Source organism: Engystomops pustulosus, chromosome 1, assembly GCF_040894005.1.
Source record: "Engystomops pustulosus chromosome 1, aEngPut4.maternal, whole genome shotgun sequence".
NCBI lineage: Eukaryota > Metazoa > Chordata > Amphibia > Anura > Leptodactylidae > Engystomops > Engystomops pustulosus.
In genome coordinates, this window is record NC_092411.1 from 14,207,987 (window position 1) to 14,227,559 (window position 19,573).

General features: G+C 42.8%; 1 protein-coding gene across 1 annotated transcript in view; it reads left to right on the forward strand.

Annotated features, from left to right (window-relative positions):
- LOC140117215 (phospholipid-transporting ATPase IC-like) overlaps window positions 1-19,573 on the forward strand; it is a 74,820-nt gene that overhangs the window by 28,439 nt on the left and 26,808 nt on the right. The window contains exons 4-7 of the mRNA XM_072133710.1: window positions 8,802-8,915; window positions 9,295-9,393; window positions 17,788-17,849; window positions 19,104-19,176. Of these exons, the coding sequence (XP_071989811.1) occupies window positions 8,802-8,915; window positions 9,295-9,393; window positions 17,788-17,849; window positions 19,104-19,176 (348 nt within the window). The remainder of the gene's footprint in view (window positions 1-8,801; window positions 8,916-9,294; window positions 9,394-17,787; window positions 17,850-19,103; window positions 19,177-19,573) is intronic.

The following is a 19,573-nucleotide window of genomic DNA, read 5'->3' on the forward strand; positions in this document are numbered from 1 at the left end:
TACTATTCCTTACTTCTCTCCACACAGTATACTACTCCTTACTTCTCTCCACACAGTATACTACTCCTTAGTTCCTTCCACACAGTATTCTACTCCTTAGTTCCCTACACACAGTATACTACTCCTTACTTCTCTCCACACAGTATACTACTCCTTACTTCTCTCCACACAGTATGATACTCCTTACTTCTCTCCACACAGTATGATACTCCTTACTTCCCTCCACACAGTATGATACTCCTTACTTCTCTCCACACAGTATACTACTCCTTAGTTCCCTCCACACAGTATATTACTCCTTAAATCCTTCCACACAGTATACTACTCCTTAGTTCTCTCCACACAGTATGATACTCCTTACTTCTCTCCACACAGTATACTACTCCTTAGTTCTCTCCACACAGTATACTACTCCTTACTTCTCTCCACACAGTATACTACTCCTTAGTTCCCTCCACACAGTATACTACTCCTTAAATCCTTCCACACAGTATACTACTCCTTAGTTCTCTCCACACAGTATACTACTCCTTACTTCTCTCCACACAGTATACTACTCCTTAGTTCCCTCCACACAGTATACTACTCCTTAAATTGTTCCACACAGTATACTACTCCTTAGTTCTCTCCACACAGTATACTACTCCTTACTTCTCTCCACACAGTATACTACTCCTTAGTTCCCTCCACACAGTATACTACTCCTTACTTCTCTCCACACAGTATACTACTCCTTAGTTCCCTCCACACAGTATACTACTCCTTACTTCTCTCCACACAGTATACTACTCCTTACTTCTCTCCACACAGTATACTACTCCTTAGTTCCTTCCACACAGTATTCTACTCCTTAGTTCCCTACACACAGTATACTACTCCTTACTTCTCTCCACACAGTATACTACTCCTTACTTCTCTCCACACAGTATACTGCTCCTTAGTTCCTTCCACACAGTATTCTACTCCTTAGTTCCCTACACACAGTATACTACTCCTTACTTCTCTCCACACAGTATACTACTCCTTACTTCTCTCCACACAGTATACTACTCCTTAGTTCCTTCCACACAGTATTCTACTCCTTAGTTCCCTACACACAGTATACTACTCCTTACTTCTCTCCACACAGTATACTACTCCTTACTTCTCTCCACACAGTATACTACTCCTTACTTCTCTCCACACAGTATGATACTCCTTACTTCTCTCCACACAGTATGATACTCCTTACTTCTCTCCACACAGTATGATACTCCTTACTTCCCTCCACACAGTATGATACTCCTTACTTCCCTCCACACAGTATACTACTCCTTAGTTCTCTCCACACAATATACCACTCCTTAGTTCCCTGCACACAGTATACTACTCCTTAGTTCCTTCCACACAGTATACTACTCCTTAGTTCCTTCCACACAGTATGATACTCCTTACTTCTCTCCACACAGTATACTACTCCTTACTTCTACTCCTTAGTTCCTTCCACACAGTATACTACTCCTTAAATCCTTCCACACAGTATACTACTCCTTAGTTCCCTCCACACAGTATACTACTCCTTAGTTCTCTCCACACAGTATACTACTCCTTAGTTCCCTCCACACAGTATACTACTCCTTAGCCCCCCCACACACAGTATACTACTCCTTACTTCTCTCCACACAGTATACTACTCCTTACTTCTCTCCACACAGTATACTACTCCTTACTTCTCTCCACACAGTATACTACTCCTTACTTCTACTCCTTACTTCTCTCCACACAGTATACTACTCCTTACTTCTCTCCACACAGTATACTACTCCTTAGTTCCCTCCACACAGTATACTACTCCTTACTTCTCTCCACACAGTATACTACTCCTTACTTCTCTCCACACAGTATACTACTCCTTAGTTCCTTCCACACAGTATACTACTCCTTAGTTCCTTCCACACAGTATACTACTCCTTACTTCTCTCCACACAGTATACTACTCCTTACTTCTCTCCACACAGTATACTACTCCTTACTTCTCTCCACACAGTATACTACTCCTTAGTTCCCTCCACACAGTATACTACTCCTTACTTCTCTCCACACAGTATACTACTCCTTACTTCTCTCCACACAGTATACTACTCCTTAGTTCCTTCCACACAGTATTCTACTCCTTAGTTCCCTACACACAGTATACTACTCCTTACTTCTCTCCACACAGTATACTACTCCTTACTTCTCTCCACACAGTATACTACTCCTTAGTTCCTTCCACACAGTATTCTACTCCTTAGTTCCCTACACACAGTATACTACTCCTTACTTCTCTCCACACAGTATACTACTCCTTACTTCTCTCCACACAGTATGATACTCCTTACTTCTCTCCACACAGTATGATACTCCGTACTTCTCTCCACACAGTATGATACTCCTTACTTCCCTCCACACAGTATGATACTCCTTACTTCCCTCCACACAGTATGATACTCCTTACTTCTCTCCACACAGTATACTACTCCTTAGTTCTCTCCACACAATATACCACTCCTTAGTTCCCTCCACACAGTATACTACTCCTTAGTTCCTTCCACACAGTATACTACTCCTTAGTTCCTTCCACACAGTATGATACTCCTTACTTCTCTCCACACAGTATACTACTCCTTACTTCTACTCCTTAGTTCCTTCCACACAGTATACTACTCCTTAGTTCCTTCCACACAGTATGATACTCCTTACGTCTCTCCACACCGTATACTACTCCTTACTTCTCTCCACACAGTATACTACTCCTTAGTTCCTTCCACACAGTATACTACTCCTTAGTTCCTTCCACACAGTATTCTACTCCTTAGTTCCCTACACACAGTATACTACTCCTTACTTCTCTCCACACAGTATACTACTCCTTACTTCTCTCCACACAGTATGATACTCCTTACTTCTTTCCACACAGTATACTACTCCTTACTTCTCTCCACACAGTATGATACTTCTTACTTCTCTCCACACAGTATGATACTCCTTACTTCTCTCCACACAGTATGATACTCCTTACTTCCCTCCACACAGTATGATACTCCTTACTTCTCTCCACACAGTATACTACTCCTTAGTTCTCTCCACACAATATACCACTCCTTAGTTCCCTACACACAGTATACTACTCCTTAGTTCCTTCCACACAGTATACTACTCCTTAGTTCCTTCCACACAGTATACTACTCCTTAGTTCCTTCCACACAGTATACTACTCCTTAGTTCCCTCCACACAGTATACTACTCCTTAGTTCCTTCCACACAGTATACTACTCCTTAGTTCCTTCCACACAGTATACTACTCCTTAGTTCCTTTCACACAGTATACTACTCCTTAGTTCCTTCCACACAGTATACTACTCCTTAGTTCCCTCCACACAGTATACTACTCCTTAGTTCCCTCCACACAGTATACTACTCCTTACTTCTCTCCACACAGTATACTACACCTTACTTCTCTCCACACAGTATGATACTCCTTACTTCTCTCCACACAGTATGATACTCCTTACTTCTCTCCACACAGTATGATACTCCTTACTTCCCTCCACACAGTACGATACTCCTTACTTCCCTCCACACAGTATGATACTCCTTACTTCTCTCCACACAGTATACTACTCCTTAGTTCTCTCCACACAATATACCACTCCTTAGTTCCCTCCACACAGTATACTACTCCTTAGTTCCTTCCACACAGTATACTACTCCTTAGTTCCTTCCACACAGTATGATACTCCTTACTTCTCTCCACACAGTATACTACTCCTTACTTCTACTCCTTAGTTCCTTCCACACAGTATACTACTCCTTAGTTCCTTCCACACAGTATGATACTCCTTACGTCTCTCCACACCGTATACTACTCCTTACTTCTCTCCACACAGTATACTACTCCTTAGTTCCTTCCACACAGTATACTACTCCTTAGTTCCTTCCACACAGTATTCTACTCCTTAGTTCCCTACACACAGTATACTACTCCTTACTTCTCTCCACACAGTATACTACTCCTTACTTCTCTCCACACAGTATGATACTCCTTACTTCTTTCCACACAGTATGATACTCCTTACTTCTCTCCACACAGTATACTACTCCTTACTTCCCTCCACACAGTATGATACTCCTTACTTCTCTCCACACAGTATACTACTCCTTAGTTCTCTCCACACAATATACCACTCCTTAGTTCCCTCCACACAGTATACTACTCCTTAGTTCCTTCCACACAGTATACTACTCCTTAGTTCCTTCCACACAGTATGATACTCCTTACTTCTCTCCACACAGTATACTACTCCTTACTTCTACTCCTTAGTTCCTTCCACACAGTATACTACTCCTTAGTTCCTTCTACACAGTATACTACTCCTTAGTTCCTTCCACACAGTATACTACTCCTTAGTTCCTTTCACACAGTATACTACTCCTTAGTTCCTTCCACACAGTATACTACTCCTTAGTTCCCTCCACACAGTATACTACTCCTTACTTCTCTCCACACAGTATACTACTCCTTAGTTCCCTCCACACAGTATGATACTCCTTAGTTCCTTCCACACAGTATACTACTCCTTAGTTCTTTCCACACAGTATACTACTCCTTAGTCCCCCCACACACAGTATACTACTCCTTAGCCCCCCCACACACAGTATACTACTCCTTAGTTCCCTCCACACAGTATACTACTCCTTAGTTCCCTCCACACAGTATACTACTCCTTAGTTCCTTCCACACAGTATACTACTCCTTAGTTCCCTCCACACAGTATACTACTCCTTACTTCTCTCCACACAGTATACTACTCCTTAGTTCCTTCCACACAGTATACTACTCCTTAGTTCCTTCCACACAGTATACTACTCCTTAGTTCCCTCCACACAGTATACTACTCCTTAGTTCCTTCCACACAGTATACTACTCCTTAGTTCCTTTCACACAGTATACTACTCCTTAGTTCCTTCCACACAGTATACTACTCCTTAGTTCCCTCCACACAGTATACTACTCCTTAGTTCCCTCCACACAGTATACTACTCCTTACTTCTCTCCACACAGTATACTACTCCTTACTTCTCTCCACACAGTATGATACTCCTTACTTCTCTCCACACAGTATGATACTCCTTACTTCTCTCCACACAGTATGATACTCCTTACTTCCCTCCACACAGTATGATACTCCTTACTTCCCTCCACACAGTATGATACTCCTTACTTCTCTCCACACAGTATGATACTCCTTACTTCTCTCCACACAGTATGATACTCCTTACTTCCCTCCACACAGTACGATACTCCTTACTTCCCTCCACACAGTATGATACTCCTTACTTCTCTCCACACAGTATACTACTCCTTAGTTCTCTCCACACAATATACCACTCCTTAGTTCCCTCCACACAGTATACTACTCCTTAGTTCCTTCCACACAGTATACTACTCCTTAGTTCCTTCCACACAGTATGATACTCCTTACTTCTCTCCACACAGTATACTACTCCTTACTTCTACTCCTTAGTTCCTTCCACACAGTATACTACTCCTTAGTTCCTTCCACACAGTATGATACTCCTTACGTCTCTCCACACCGTATACTACTCCTTACTTCTCTCCACACAGTATACTACTCCTTAGTTCCTTCCACACAGTATACTACTCCTTAGTTCCTTCCACACAGTATTCTACTCCTTAGTTCCCTACACACAGTATACTACTCCTTACTTCTCTCCACACAGTATACTACTCCTTACTTCTCTCCACACAGTATGATACTCCTTACTTCTTTCCACACAGTATGATACTCCTTACTTCTCTCCACACAGTATACTACTCCTTACTTCCCTCCACACAGTATGATACTCCTTACTTCTCTCCACACAGTATACTACTCCTTAGTTCTCTCCACACAATATACCACTCCTTAGTTCCCTCCACACAGTATACTACTCCTTAGTTCCTTCCACACAGTATGATACTCCTTACTTCTCTCCACACAGTATACTACTCCTTACTTCTACTCCTTAGTTCCTTCCACACAGTATACTACTCCTTAGTTCCTTCTACACAGTATACTACTCCTTAGTTCCTTCCACACAGTATACTACTCCTTAGTTCCTTTCACACAGTATACTACTCCTTAGTTCCTTCCACACAGTATACTACTCCTTAGTTCCCTCCACACAGTATACTACTCCTTAGTTCCCTCCACACAGTATACTACTCCTTACTTCTCTCCACACAGTATACTACTCCTTAGTTCCCTCCACACAGTATGATACTCCTTAGTTCCTTCCACACAGTATACTACTCCTTAGTTCTTTCCACACAGTATACTACTCCTTAGTCCCCCCACACACAGTATACTACTCCTTAGCCCCCCCACACACAGTATACTACTCCTTAGTTCCCTCCACACAGTATACTACTCCTTAGTTCCCTCCACACAGTATACTACTCCTTAGTTCCTTCCACACAGTATACTACTCCTTAGTTCCCTCCACACAGTATACTACTCCTTACTTCTCTCCACACAGTATACTACTCCTTAGTTCCTTCCACACAGTATACTACTCCTTAGTTCCTTCCACACAGTATACTACTCCTTAGTTCCCTCCACACAGTATACTACTCCTTAGTTCCTTCCACACAGTATACTACTCCTTAGTTCCTTTCACACAGTATACTACTCCTTAGTTCCTTCCACACAGTATACTACTCCTTAGTTCCCTCCACACAGTATACTACTCCTTAGTTCCCTCCACACAGTATACTACTCCTTACTTCTCTCCACACAGTATACTACTCCTTACTTCTCTCCACACAGTATGATACTCCTTACTTCTCTCCACACAGTATGATACTCCTTACTTCTCTCCACACAGTATGATACTCCTTACTTCCCTCCACACAGTATGATACTCCTTACTTCCCTCCACACAGTATGATACTCCTTACTTCTCTCCACACAGTATACTACTCCTTAGTTCCCTCCACACAGTATACTACTCCTTAGTTCCTTCCACACAGTATGATTCTCCTTACTTCTCTCCACACAGTATACTACTCCTTACTTCTACTCCTTAGTTCCTTCCACACAGTATACTACTCCTTACTTCTACTCCTTAGTTCCTTCCACACAGTATGATACTCCTTACGTCTCTCCACACCGTATACTACTCCTTAGTTCTCTCCACACAGTATACTACTCCTTAGTTCCTTCCACACAGTATACTACTCCTTAGTTCCTTCCACACAGTATTCTACTCCTTAGTTCCCTACACACAGTATACTACTCCTTACTTCTCTCCACACAGTATACTACTCCTTACTTCTCTCCACACAGTATGATACTCCTTACTTCTCTCCACACAGTATGATACTCCTTACTTCTCTCCACACAGTATACTACTCCTTACTTCCCTCCACACAGTATGATACTCCTTACTTCTCTCCACACAGTATACTACTCCTTAGTTCCCTCCACACAGTATACTACTCCTTAGTTCCTTCCACACAGTATACTACTCCTTAGTTCCTTCCACACAGTATGATACTCCTTACTTCTCTCCACACAGTATACTACTCCTTACTTCTACTCCTTAGTTCCTTCCACACAGTATACTACTCCTTAGTTCCTTCTACACAGTATACTACTCCTTAGTTCCTTCCACACAGTATACTACTCCTTAGTTCCTTCCACACAGTATACTACTCCTTAGTTCCTTCCACACAGTATACTACTCCTTAGTTCCTTCCACACAGTATACTACTCCTTAGTTCCCTCCACACAGTATACTACTCCTTAGTTCCTTCCACACAGTATACTACTCCTTAGTTCCTTTCACACAGTATACTACTCCTTAGTTCCTTCCACACAGTATACTACTCCTTAGTTCCCTCCACACAGTATACTACTCCTTAGTTCCCTCCACACAGTATACTACTCCTTACTTCTCTCCACACAGTATACTACTCCTTAGTTCCCTCCACACAGTATGATACTCCTTAGTTCCTTCCACACAGTATACTACTCCTTAGTTCTTTCCACACAGTATACTACTCCTTAGCCCCCCCACACACAGTATACTACTCCTTAGTTCCCTCCACACAGTATACTACTCCTTAGTTCCCTCCACACAGTATACTACTCCTTAGTTCCTTCCACACAGTATACTACTCCTTAGTTCCCTCCACACACAGTATACTACTCCTTACTTCTCTCCACACAGTATACTACTCCTTAGTTCCCTCCACACAGTATACTACTCCTTAGTTCCCTCCACACACAGTATACTACTCCTTAGTTCCCTCCACACAGTATACTACTCCTTAGTTCCCTCCACACAGTATGATACTCCTTAGTTCCTTCCACACAGTATACTACTCCTTAGTTCTTTCCACACAGTATACTACTCCTTAGTCCCCCCACACAGTATACTACTCCTTAGTTCCCTCCACACAGTATGATACTCCTTAGTTCCTTCCACACAGTATACTACTCCTTAGTTCTTTCCACACAGTATACTACTCCTTAGTCCCCCCACACACAGTATACTACTCCTTAGCCCCCCCACACACAGTATACTACTCCTTAGTTCCTTCCACACAGTATACTACTCCTTAGTTCCCTCCTTCCAGCCTTGTAACTGGACATGGAGATGATGTTACATTGTTTCTGTCTTCTGCACCACATAACACACTAGCAGCTCCTTCTGTACAGCTTTCTGTATTCTCTAATATAGAATTTTTTACAAATTATAACTTTTGTCCGCAGACAAACGAAATCAAGACCTCCAAATACAACGTCATCACTTTCCTGCCGCTCAACTTGTTTGAACAGTTCAGAAGAATCGCCAACACCTATTTCCTTCTTCTACTGATCATACAGGTAAGAGAGATTGGTGGATGATCTATTGCCATAGGCAGAGCCAACAACTGGCACATTCAATTTAGCAAAACTGCTATGTCAACTATGGCCTCTAGAGGGAGGTGTAGTTACACCATTGTGAATGTTTCGTAGTAGCAGCAGGACTGTGAAAAATGGATTTATATCCCAGGATTATAGGTTAACTGCACTGGTGGCATGTCCTCACACTGCTGTGCTCTAGCATTTTGTCTGTTACAGCTTACAGCACAGCAGTGTGAGGACGCATCCCCATTACACTTGTAAAGTTTTTATATGAAAGGTTTTTCAGGTCAGGTAGTCATGATGCTGCTTCATCCATCTGTTGCATCACCATAATAATTGTGATATTATTTGTTTTCAGCTGATCCCTCAAATATCCACCGTCTCGTGGTACACGACCTTCGTTCCCCTGGTGATTGTTCTAGGAATCACTGCAATCAAAGACCTGGCAGATGACATTGTAAGAGAAAAAAAAATAGTTTTTCCTCTGTATTTTTGCTAATTATTTAAAGTCTTATAATTTTCCATCAGTTTTCTATAGTAGTAGAATAGGATATTACCGTAATTGTTATTTAAACTGTTACAATCAGCACATTGATACCTAAATGATCTAAAGAGAGGCAGTACTGCTCCTATATAATTTACAGGGAGGTAGTACTATCTGTGCCAATACCAATTACACAGAAAACAGGGAGTTAGTGCTGCCTGCAGCTGCATGTTTTATAAGAAGAGGCAGAAGGGCAGTATGTGTTGTATCTACATAGCTTACTAAATAAGAAACGGAGGCAGTGCTATCTGTTCCTACAAGATTTAACAGGGGTAGGCAAGAAGACAGTACTATCTGTGCCAACATTAATTCTAGAAAGAAACAGGGAGGCAGTATTAACTGTAACTATGACTTACAAGTTTTCTATAGTGGTAGTAGAGGTAATTAATTCTTGTTATTTAAACTATTACAATGCCTGCAGGTCAGACCCACGTTACCTACATGTTTTAAAGTGAGACAGTGCTATCTGTGCCTACATGATTTACAGAGATTGACAGTGAGGCAGTGTTCTCTGGGCCTATACCAATTACACCAAAAACAGTGATGCAGTACTATTTGTAACGGCATAATTTACAAGTAGAAGCAGGACAGCAGTACTTGTATCTACATCTTTTACAAAAAGAGAAAAAAAGCCAGTGCTATCTGTTCCTACAAGATTTACAATTTACATTGACAAGATGGCAGTACTATCTGAGCCTTCATCAATTCCAGTAAGAAACAGGGAGGCAGTAATATCTGTAACTACTATTTACAAGGAGAGACATGAGGGTAGTATAGTTGTATCTACATCATTTAGAAATAAGACAAGGAGATGATACTACCTGTGCTTATATCAATTCCAGAAAGAAACAAGGAGGCAGTAATATCTGTAACTACTATTTACCAGTTTTCTATAGTGGTAGTAGAGGACTGTAATTCTTGTTATTTAACCTATTACAATGCCTACAGGCCAGCACACCAATACCTACATGATTTAAAGTAAGACAGTACTATCTGTGCCTACATGATTTACTGGGATTGATAGGGGGCAGTGCTATCTGTGCCTATACCAATTCCACAAAAAGCAGGGATACAGTACTATTTGTTTCTTCACAATTTACAAGAAGAGGCGGGGCAGCAGTACTTGTATCTACATCTGTTCCAAAAAGAGAAAAGGAGGCAGTGCTATCTGTTTCTACAAGATTTACAAGGGGTTGACGAGAAGCCAATACTATCTGTGCCTACAGCAATTCCAGAAAAAAACAGAGAGGCAGCAATATCTGTAACTACTATTGATATGGGGAGACATGGGGGTAGTATAGTTGTATATACGTAATTTACAAATAAGACAAGGAGACAGTACTATCTGTGCTTATATCATTTATAGGAGGCAATACTATGCAGGAAGGCAGTACTATGTGTGCTTACATAAGTTGCAAGGGGCAGTACTATCCATACCTACCTTATAGGACTGGAAGGCAGTACTACATGGACATCATTTTGAAGGAGACAGTACTATCTGAGCGTAAACAATTAAAAAATATAGATAATGCTTGGTAGCGCCATAGATGTTTCCATCATTACAAGGATAGACAGAGAGGCAGCACTATCTGTTTTACATGTTTCACAGGAAGATACAGGGACACAGTATAATCTGTGCCTTTACTAATTAGGGAGATAGTACTAGTAGACAGTACTATCTTTTTTTCTGTTTTTTTCTGTTTTTTTTTCTGTTTTTTCTGTTTTTTCTGTTTTTTTCTGTTTTTTTCTATTTTTAGAGTTATACAATGTAACATCTACGACAGAGGAGTCATGGCTGACCTTCTTAGTATATTTCAATGGCAATGTACAGTAGCATGAAAGAAAGGGAGGAAATTAAGGAGAAAATATTGTAATATTTGAGAAATGTTTTTAAATTCAATATATAAAGTTACTTCATGACTTTAATCTTCCAATGTGTAAAACAATAGAAGGCTCCTATTTCTGGTCTGGTTGTCTCCATCGCACACAATCGCAGAACACATTGTAACACCACATGCAGTATTGTGTTGTGGGTACACTCATACTAATCCCTACGTAATCCCGGTACAGATATCCTGCAGATGAGGATGATAATCCACTGCTGGACTACAGCCAAACTATGTGACGTAGTCACCCGACTTCCTGATGATACATGATGTAATGTCTGATATCTGAATATACATCCAGTGACTTAAACATTGAAGATTAAATCAATTGGAGAGAGTGTGGCCTTAAAGGGGTTTTCTCATCTGAGTGATATTTAATTAATTCACCTGCCATAAATATACATTTCTTCCAATGGATGCTATTGAAAAAAATGCACATGTGTTTAGATAATTTCCCAAAAATGTACTCATATGGTCCCTTGGAAAAGACATAGCTCTCCTTGGATACGACCACCGCAGCTGGAAGGATTGCACAAAGAAACAAAAAGTTTTTGCATATGAAATGTCCAGGAGTTATACCAGCCATCCTGTGGTAATGAACACTGAATCCAGGTGGTCAGGAAGGGCTCAACAGTGCGTGGGTGTGGGGGTGGTTGTATCCAAGGACAATTATTTGGTTTCTAAGGGACAACATGGCTAGATTTATGGGAATGTATCTTCAGAGAGGGACATTTTTTTTAATAACATCCAATTGAATTAAATGTAAATTCTGAGATGGGAAACCCCTTTAACTACATCATTCCTGAACAATTCCTCTGTTGACCCGACATAAGTCAAAATGATTGACTGCAATCCTACAATCCTGTATATTTCCCAGCCCTACCCAGACTCCCGATACCTTTTACTATCAATGAAGGCCATTTTTAAGAAAGGTTGTGGACCTAATTACCTTTTATTACAATGAACTGGAAAGGCCCTTTAAGAAGTCCAGAGTTTCACAAAAAAGGGCTTTGCGCCAGTTTTCTGCCGGACTTTGCACGTTCTTTCTAGTGCAAACTGCTTGCAGAGGTATTTACAAAGTGTTTATATTTGTGTCACATGTGACCGTTTTGTGTTGCGGCACTAGTCATCAGGCGACACAAATTTCTGCACTGAAGGGGGCGCTCCGGTGCTCAGTCGGACCGTGCTCCAGATTTTACATGCAGAATTGTGTCGCACACCCCATGTTAAAGGTGCACCAAAAAGAAGTTGGTGCACTCTGTCGGGGCAGTGCAGGGGGCACCTGCTAGTGAGGATTTTCCTTTGTTACTGTCTAATAAGAGAAACATGTTTATTAAAATTGACATTTGGTGATTGGCAAAGCCTTAGGGCAGTGATGGCGAACCTTTTTGAGACTGAGTTCCCAGACTACAACCCAAACCCACGCATTTATCACAAAGTGCCAATATAAGCAGTCATTTATTTATTTGTTGAACTGTTCTCCTAACATAGCAGGACTATCACTGTAGCTTCTCTCCAGATTCCCGCTGTACAGGAAGAGTTGTGGGGCCAGCAGGAGGACCTTTAAAGATATTCTGGTCCTCTCCTCACCTTCTCGCTTTTCCTTCAGTCCCAAGCTGCCAAGAGATTCTAGGTGCCAGGGATCTAAAGTTATGGCTCCTATTTTCCAGGATGTATCTCATACATGCTTGGCCACTGAGGTGCCACCCTGTGAGGACATATGAGATACTTCCTTGGCGATTAAAGGGTTAAAATAGCACTGAGATTGGTAAAACTTGACCTGTGTGGAACTGCAGTTAGATTCTTTGAGTCCTGTCTGGTAAACTCTGCGCTGAGCTTAAGTGCCCACAGAGAGCACTCTGAGTGCCACCTCAGGCACCCATGCCATAGGTTCGCTACCACTCCCTTTGGGTGATGTCACATATGGCGTTTTTAAACATGCATTTTCAGTCCGTTTTAGAAATGCAAGCGTTTTTGTCCGTTTTTCTCAATTATCTTACTAGATAAACAGGTTGTAAGCAGCCAAACGCATGGAAAATGGTCAAAAATGCATGCGTTTTCAAACGGAGTGAGAACACATGCTCAAAAACTGACCAAAATCGCCATGTGTGCCATCACCCTTAGGATGAATAAAGGGTATCTCTGATCTTTTACTAATGCAGGTTGTGGGTGAAGGTGTAGCAGATAATGTAGCAGATACATTGGGGCAGATTTACTTACCCAGTCCATTCGCGATCCAGCGGCGCGTTCTCTGCGGTGGATTCGGGTCTTCCAGGCAGTTCCACCAGGTGTCGCTGCTGCGCTGAAGACCGCCGAGGTCCGCTGGAGTTCACGATCCGTTGCTGGGTGCAGGTAAGTGCGTGTCCAGCAACACTTTTTTAAAAAAAAATGCGGCGGTTTTTCAGAATCCATCGGGTTTTCAATCGGACACGCCCCCTGATTTCCGTCGCGTGCATGCCGCGCCGATGCACCACAATCCGATCACGAGCGCCAAAATTCCGGGGCAATTCAGGGAAAATCGGCGCAAATCGGAAATATTCGGATAACACATCGGGAAACCGCGAATCGGGCCTCCAATGTATGGATCCATGAATAAACTAAATATCCAAGAAGGAAATTAGTTACACGATCTATGTGATGAGGTGAGTACGAGCGCTGGCATCTAATCTCCTCTAGTAAAAGTGCCAGACGGTGCCCGGCCGTGACTCCTCGGCTTTATGATGTCCCGTATACAAGCCACATGCAGATGTAATCATCATCACGTGGAGGCAGAGTTCCTCGGATTATCACACTCGCCCTGGCTCGGGCATCCTGCCAGTGTATGCAGATGATTTCATCCATTTACTCACATTACAAATATTCACATGAGATAATTTTTCTTGCACGTGTCTGTCACCCTAACCCTGATCTCCTAACCCTGATCTCCTAACCCTCATCTCCTAACCCTAATCTCCTAACCCTCATCTCCTAACCCTCATCTCCTAACCCTCATCTCCTCACTCTCATCTCCTAACCCTCGTCTCCTAACCCTAATCTCCTAACCCTCATCTCCTAACCCTCATCTCCTAACCCTCATCTCCTAACCCTCATCTCCTAACCCTAATCTCCTAACCCTCAGCTCCTAACCCTCATCTCCTAACCCTCATCTCCTAGCCCTCATCTCCTAACCCTCATCTCCTAACCCTCATCTCCTAACCCTCATCTCCTAACCCTCAGCTCCTAACCCTCATCTCCTAACCCTCAGCTCCTAACTCTCATCTCCTAACCCTAATCTCCTAACCCTAATCTCCTCACTCTCATCTCCTAACCCTCATCTCCTAACCCTCATCTCCTAACCCTCAGCTCCTAACCCTAATCTCCTAACCCTCAGCTCCTAACTCTCATCTCCTAACCCTAATCTCCTAACCCTCATCTCCTAACCCTCATCTCCTAACCCTCATCTCCTAACCCTCATCTCCTAACCCTCATCTCCTAACCCTCATCTCCAGACCCTCATCTCCTAACCCTAATCTCCTAACCCTCATCTCCTAACCCTCATCTCCTAACCCTCATCTCCTAACCCTGATCTCCTAACCCTAATCTCCTAACCCTAATCTCTTCACCCTCATCTCCTCACCCTCATCTCCTAACCCTCATCTCCTAGCCCTCATCTCCTAACCCTCATCTCCTAACCCTCATCTCCTAACCCTCATCTCCTAACCCTCATCTCCTAACCCTCATCTCCTAACCCTCATCTCCTAACCCTAATCTCCTAACCCTCATCTCCTAACCCTCATCTCCTAACCCTCATCTCCTAACCCTAATCTCCTAACCCTCATCTCCTAACCCTCATCTCCTAGCCCTCATCTCCTAACCCTCATCTCCTAACCCTCATCTCCTAACCCTCATCTCCTAACCCTAATCTCCTAACCCTCATCTCCTAACCCTCATCTCCTAACCCTAATCTCCTAACCCTAATCTCCTAACCCTCATCTCCTAACCCTCATCTCCTAACCCCAATCTCCTAACCCTAATCTCCTAACCCTCATCTCCTAACCCTAATCTCCTAACCCTCATCTCCTAACCCTCATCTCCTAACCCTCATCTCCTAACCCTCATCTCCTAACCCTCATCTCCTAACCCTCATCTCCTAACCCTCATCTCCTAACCCTCATCTCCTAACCCTAATCTCCTAACCCTAATACTGAAGCATAAAACCATGGAGGAGAGTAAAATGCACAAAAAGTTTAGGTCTTACCCTTGGGCAGTGCCACAGGACCTCCACCATATTTAGGTTCACACTTCTAGAGGATCTTCCCCACCATCATGCCCAGGCGGTTCCTCTAATCTGAGGGTTTTGAGGGTTTTCCCATGGACAAAATGTCACAGGATCATCAGCGATTATCCCTGGGACTGATAAAACAGGTTTCCATGGGTCAGCAGACTGTCGTGTATGATGCGGTGCCATTAATTCTGTGGAGCGGGTGAAGAGGGGCCGTGTATAGCGCTTTAGTATCTCCTTCAGAGAGAACTGGAGTAACAGGCACCTGGGGTACCCCAGGAACCCCTTTCTTTGAATAACTTTCAATGATAAACCAGGGACATTACTCATAGATCCAGAGACCGTGACTGCGGGAATCTATCCATGGCCTCCTTCCATCTAAAATCAACTTTTAAAATTATGCTCATACGCCAGAAGGGTTCCAGGAGACGATACCAGAGCCACTCCATGCTGTCGCTTCAAAGGCTGTTACACTGTGGAGGAGCACTTCCCCTTTCCACTGTGTGAGATTACATCAGGAATAAGGTGGGGGGAAGTGCTCAGGGAGACAGTGTAACAACCTGTGAAGAAAAAGCACAGATGGTCTCAATCTAGGGATAACAATCTGGTTGAGAAGGGGGGGGGGGTCTAACTGGGTGTAACCCCCCGATCATAAGAACAACCATCCAGTTCTCATTAATTAGATGCAGGTTGAGCTTTGCATGTTACGGTTCTGGAAGCATCAGAAATCGCAAACCGCAACAATCAACTATGCCTGAAATTACGTGACATTACACTGTCTATGAGGCTGTCTAAATATTATTACCTGCCAATTCATTCAATAAGTAAGACTGGGACCCTCCAGATTCTTCATGATCGGTGGAAGTCATGGACCGTTAGCGATCAAGTTGTCAATTAGGGAATTGCCCAATAAAATGCCCCTCCTCCCTATCCACAGCATCGGGCACATGTCCCAAATTGATGATGCTCTGACCTCTACATGCCAGGTGAATGGGACATCCAAAAGTTGGATTTTTGGAAAGTGAATGCAGAGAGCTGATTGGTCGCCATGAAATTGTGTCATCCGGAGTCACTGCCGGGCATCACATGGCACTTTTACGGGATCTAATTTGTTTCATAACCTGTATATAGTGACTGATCATGGCTTACTATCTCCTGCCATATATAGTGACTGATCATGGCTTACTATCTCCTGCCATTCATATCTCTGCACAAGAGATATCAAGAGGGATTCTATGAAATGACATCCTGGTCTGCTCCTTGGGCTCATAGGGGCTTATTTTCTAAGGGTCAGTGACCGCACTTTTGTATACTATCCGACGTTTTCGGGTTTTGCGCGGCCGTGACAAATATGTAACACGTGATCGGTTTTTGGCGCAGCTGCGCTGCTTTCATGCGACAAAGATGGGGGTGGGAGGGCGTCCATTGGACGATCCGACTGATTCGGACTGAGCGCAGGAGTTAACTTTCAAATTGTGTCACAAGCCCAAGCACTTACATGCACCAGGAAGGAGATGTTGAACTCTGTCGGACCTGAGAGGGGAAGCGACACATGCAGGATATCGGGCGCACGATCTTAGTGAATCGCGGCACAGTGCATGATCGTCGGACAATGCATTTTCTGTGAACTCCTCCGGAAGGGTAATTGAATGAGCCCCATAGTATTGCCCAGGGCCAGCACCATGCATACTTTCGGCAAGTGCCGGGGCCCAGAGCTGCTGGTGGGCCTAGCAGTGCTTGGTGATGGGGGCCGTATATAATTAATCCCTGGGGGTTGTATATAATAGAACCATGACAGGGCTGTTGGGAAATGATACAATAGGGAATATTTTATTTAGTTTCTGAATATTTTATGCCGCCCCATGAGTTCACTGCAAAGGGGCCCACGGAGGTTCTGTTGCCCAGGGACCTACTGAAACCTGGAGCCGGTCCTGGTATTCCCCTTTGAGCTCATAATTACAGTACATCCCATAATTAATACAGGACCTTTACACCAGGTCTCCTCCTCTCTGCCATCACAGCCTCTACATGTTTGTACCAGGGGCGTATACAAATTCCATAGGACCAAATAGCAAGATGTAGGACCCACCCCTCAAATTAACTAACGAAATACTGTATCTGACAACTCTAAACTATAAGATCATCTTTTTGTCTTTTTAGTCTCGGCACAGGATGGACAAAGAGATAAATAACCGATCGTGTGAAGTTATCAAAGACGGAAGGTAAAAGTTTTCGGTTCTTTTGTTCCCCCTGAAATCATATTTCTTTTTTTTTAGAATGTACAATATGTAAGGAAGGAATAAGGAATATGCAAATAAGTTTCCCAGAATAGGAAGTGGAAGTATCAAGTGCTACCCGATATAAGGCAGATGAAGTCTTTCACTAGTTTCAAGTAGTGATGAGTAGTTTGTGGATGAGCCAGCTCTAAGAACCGGCTCCTTTATGTAAATGACAGAAGTCGGCTCCCTGCAGTGAGCCGATGGTTCACTTAACCCCGCCTCTGAATGGGTAAACATGCCTTTACCCCCTATAAGATCGTGTTAAAAGTGTTAAAAGTGGTGTGGAGAGGAGTGTCTTACTGAAATAAGACAACCTATTATAAGTTTAATAAAGAGCCGTTCAGGAGCCAGAAGCCTTTTTAGTGAGCGGAGCCTAATGATCCAGCTCATTAAGAAGAGCCGGACTTCCCATCACTACTTTCAAGATGCCTAGTGACGGTCAGGTCTTTGGATGTAGATTAGTAAGGACTTCATTCTCCTTATGTAGATGTCCTTTTAGAAGTACCATTGCAGACATATACATCCTTTCTCTGCTGAGGATTCTGGGTAAGGATTGTGTGTTTTTACGGGTGGGAAAAGGAAATCTGTGCCTCAGTGTTACCCAAAAGCTGATCTCTTTTTTCTGCAGAGACAATCTCCTCAAGGAGAATCAATTCCATCCTGACTTACATCCATGGCCTCTCACCTAGCCAGACCAGTGCTTTATACTGTGCTTATGAAATGTAATTATATTGTAATAGCACCTTCTACAGATAGTTATCGATTCCTTCAGGTAGATTCTTTCTAGTTTGGCTATTATCTTATGTCACTAGGCTTCTTAAAAGTCAGCCATTGATGTAAATGGAACTGTAATTGGAACTGCTCAGGCATAGTTTTATTTTTCCTAAAACTGATTTGCATATTCCTTACCCAGAATCCTCAACAGAAAATGCATGGTGTTTAAACTCTCTACATCTGAAAAAGTGCCCCGCAATGGCAATCTCCATAAGGAAAATAAATTCCACGAAAAAAGGATTATTGGGGAGTAAGTGCCACTTTTGTTGATCAGGATTGTGTTTGTCCAAGTGACACCAGTCCTGGTGATCCAAATGCGTACTATGGATAGGGGATATGGTTCCAGACATATGTAAGCAGCTCTATAGCAAGTATTATATGGCACATCTATTGACTGGCAAATCTTTTTATTTTTGAATAAAGTTTTCAAAAGACCAAATGGAGGAATCTTCGTGTTGGAGACATTGTACGAATTAAAAAAGATGAGTTTATTCCGGTGAGTACAGTATTTCAGACCATAGTATTCATATAATGGTGGGAAAATATTATACATGATTAAAACCATAAGGGGACAAGGATAAATACACTATAATAATACTGCTCCTATGTATCGAGTTATGTACTGGATCGGTTCTGTAGGTTTGTTCTTAAAGGGAACCTACCATCTCGGATCTACCTATTAAGACAGGTTCCTCTAATGTATAGTCCCCGGGTTAAGAACAAGATAGGGTCTGTAGGTTTGTTCTTAAAGGGCTTTTCCTATGAACCAAGCCCTGCGGATAGGGCCTAACTTGCATGATCGGTGCGGGTCTCAGTGATGAGACCCCCTCAGATCACAAGGGGTCCGATGGGGGCCCAGATACCTCAGTCAGACCCCTCGTCGCTCCCGGAAT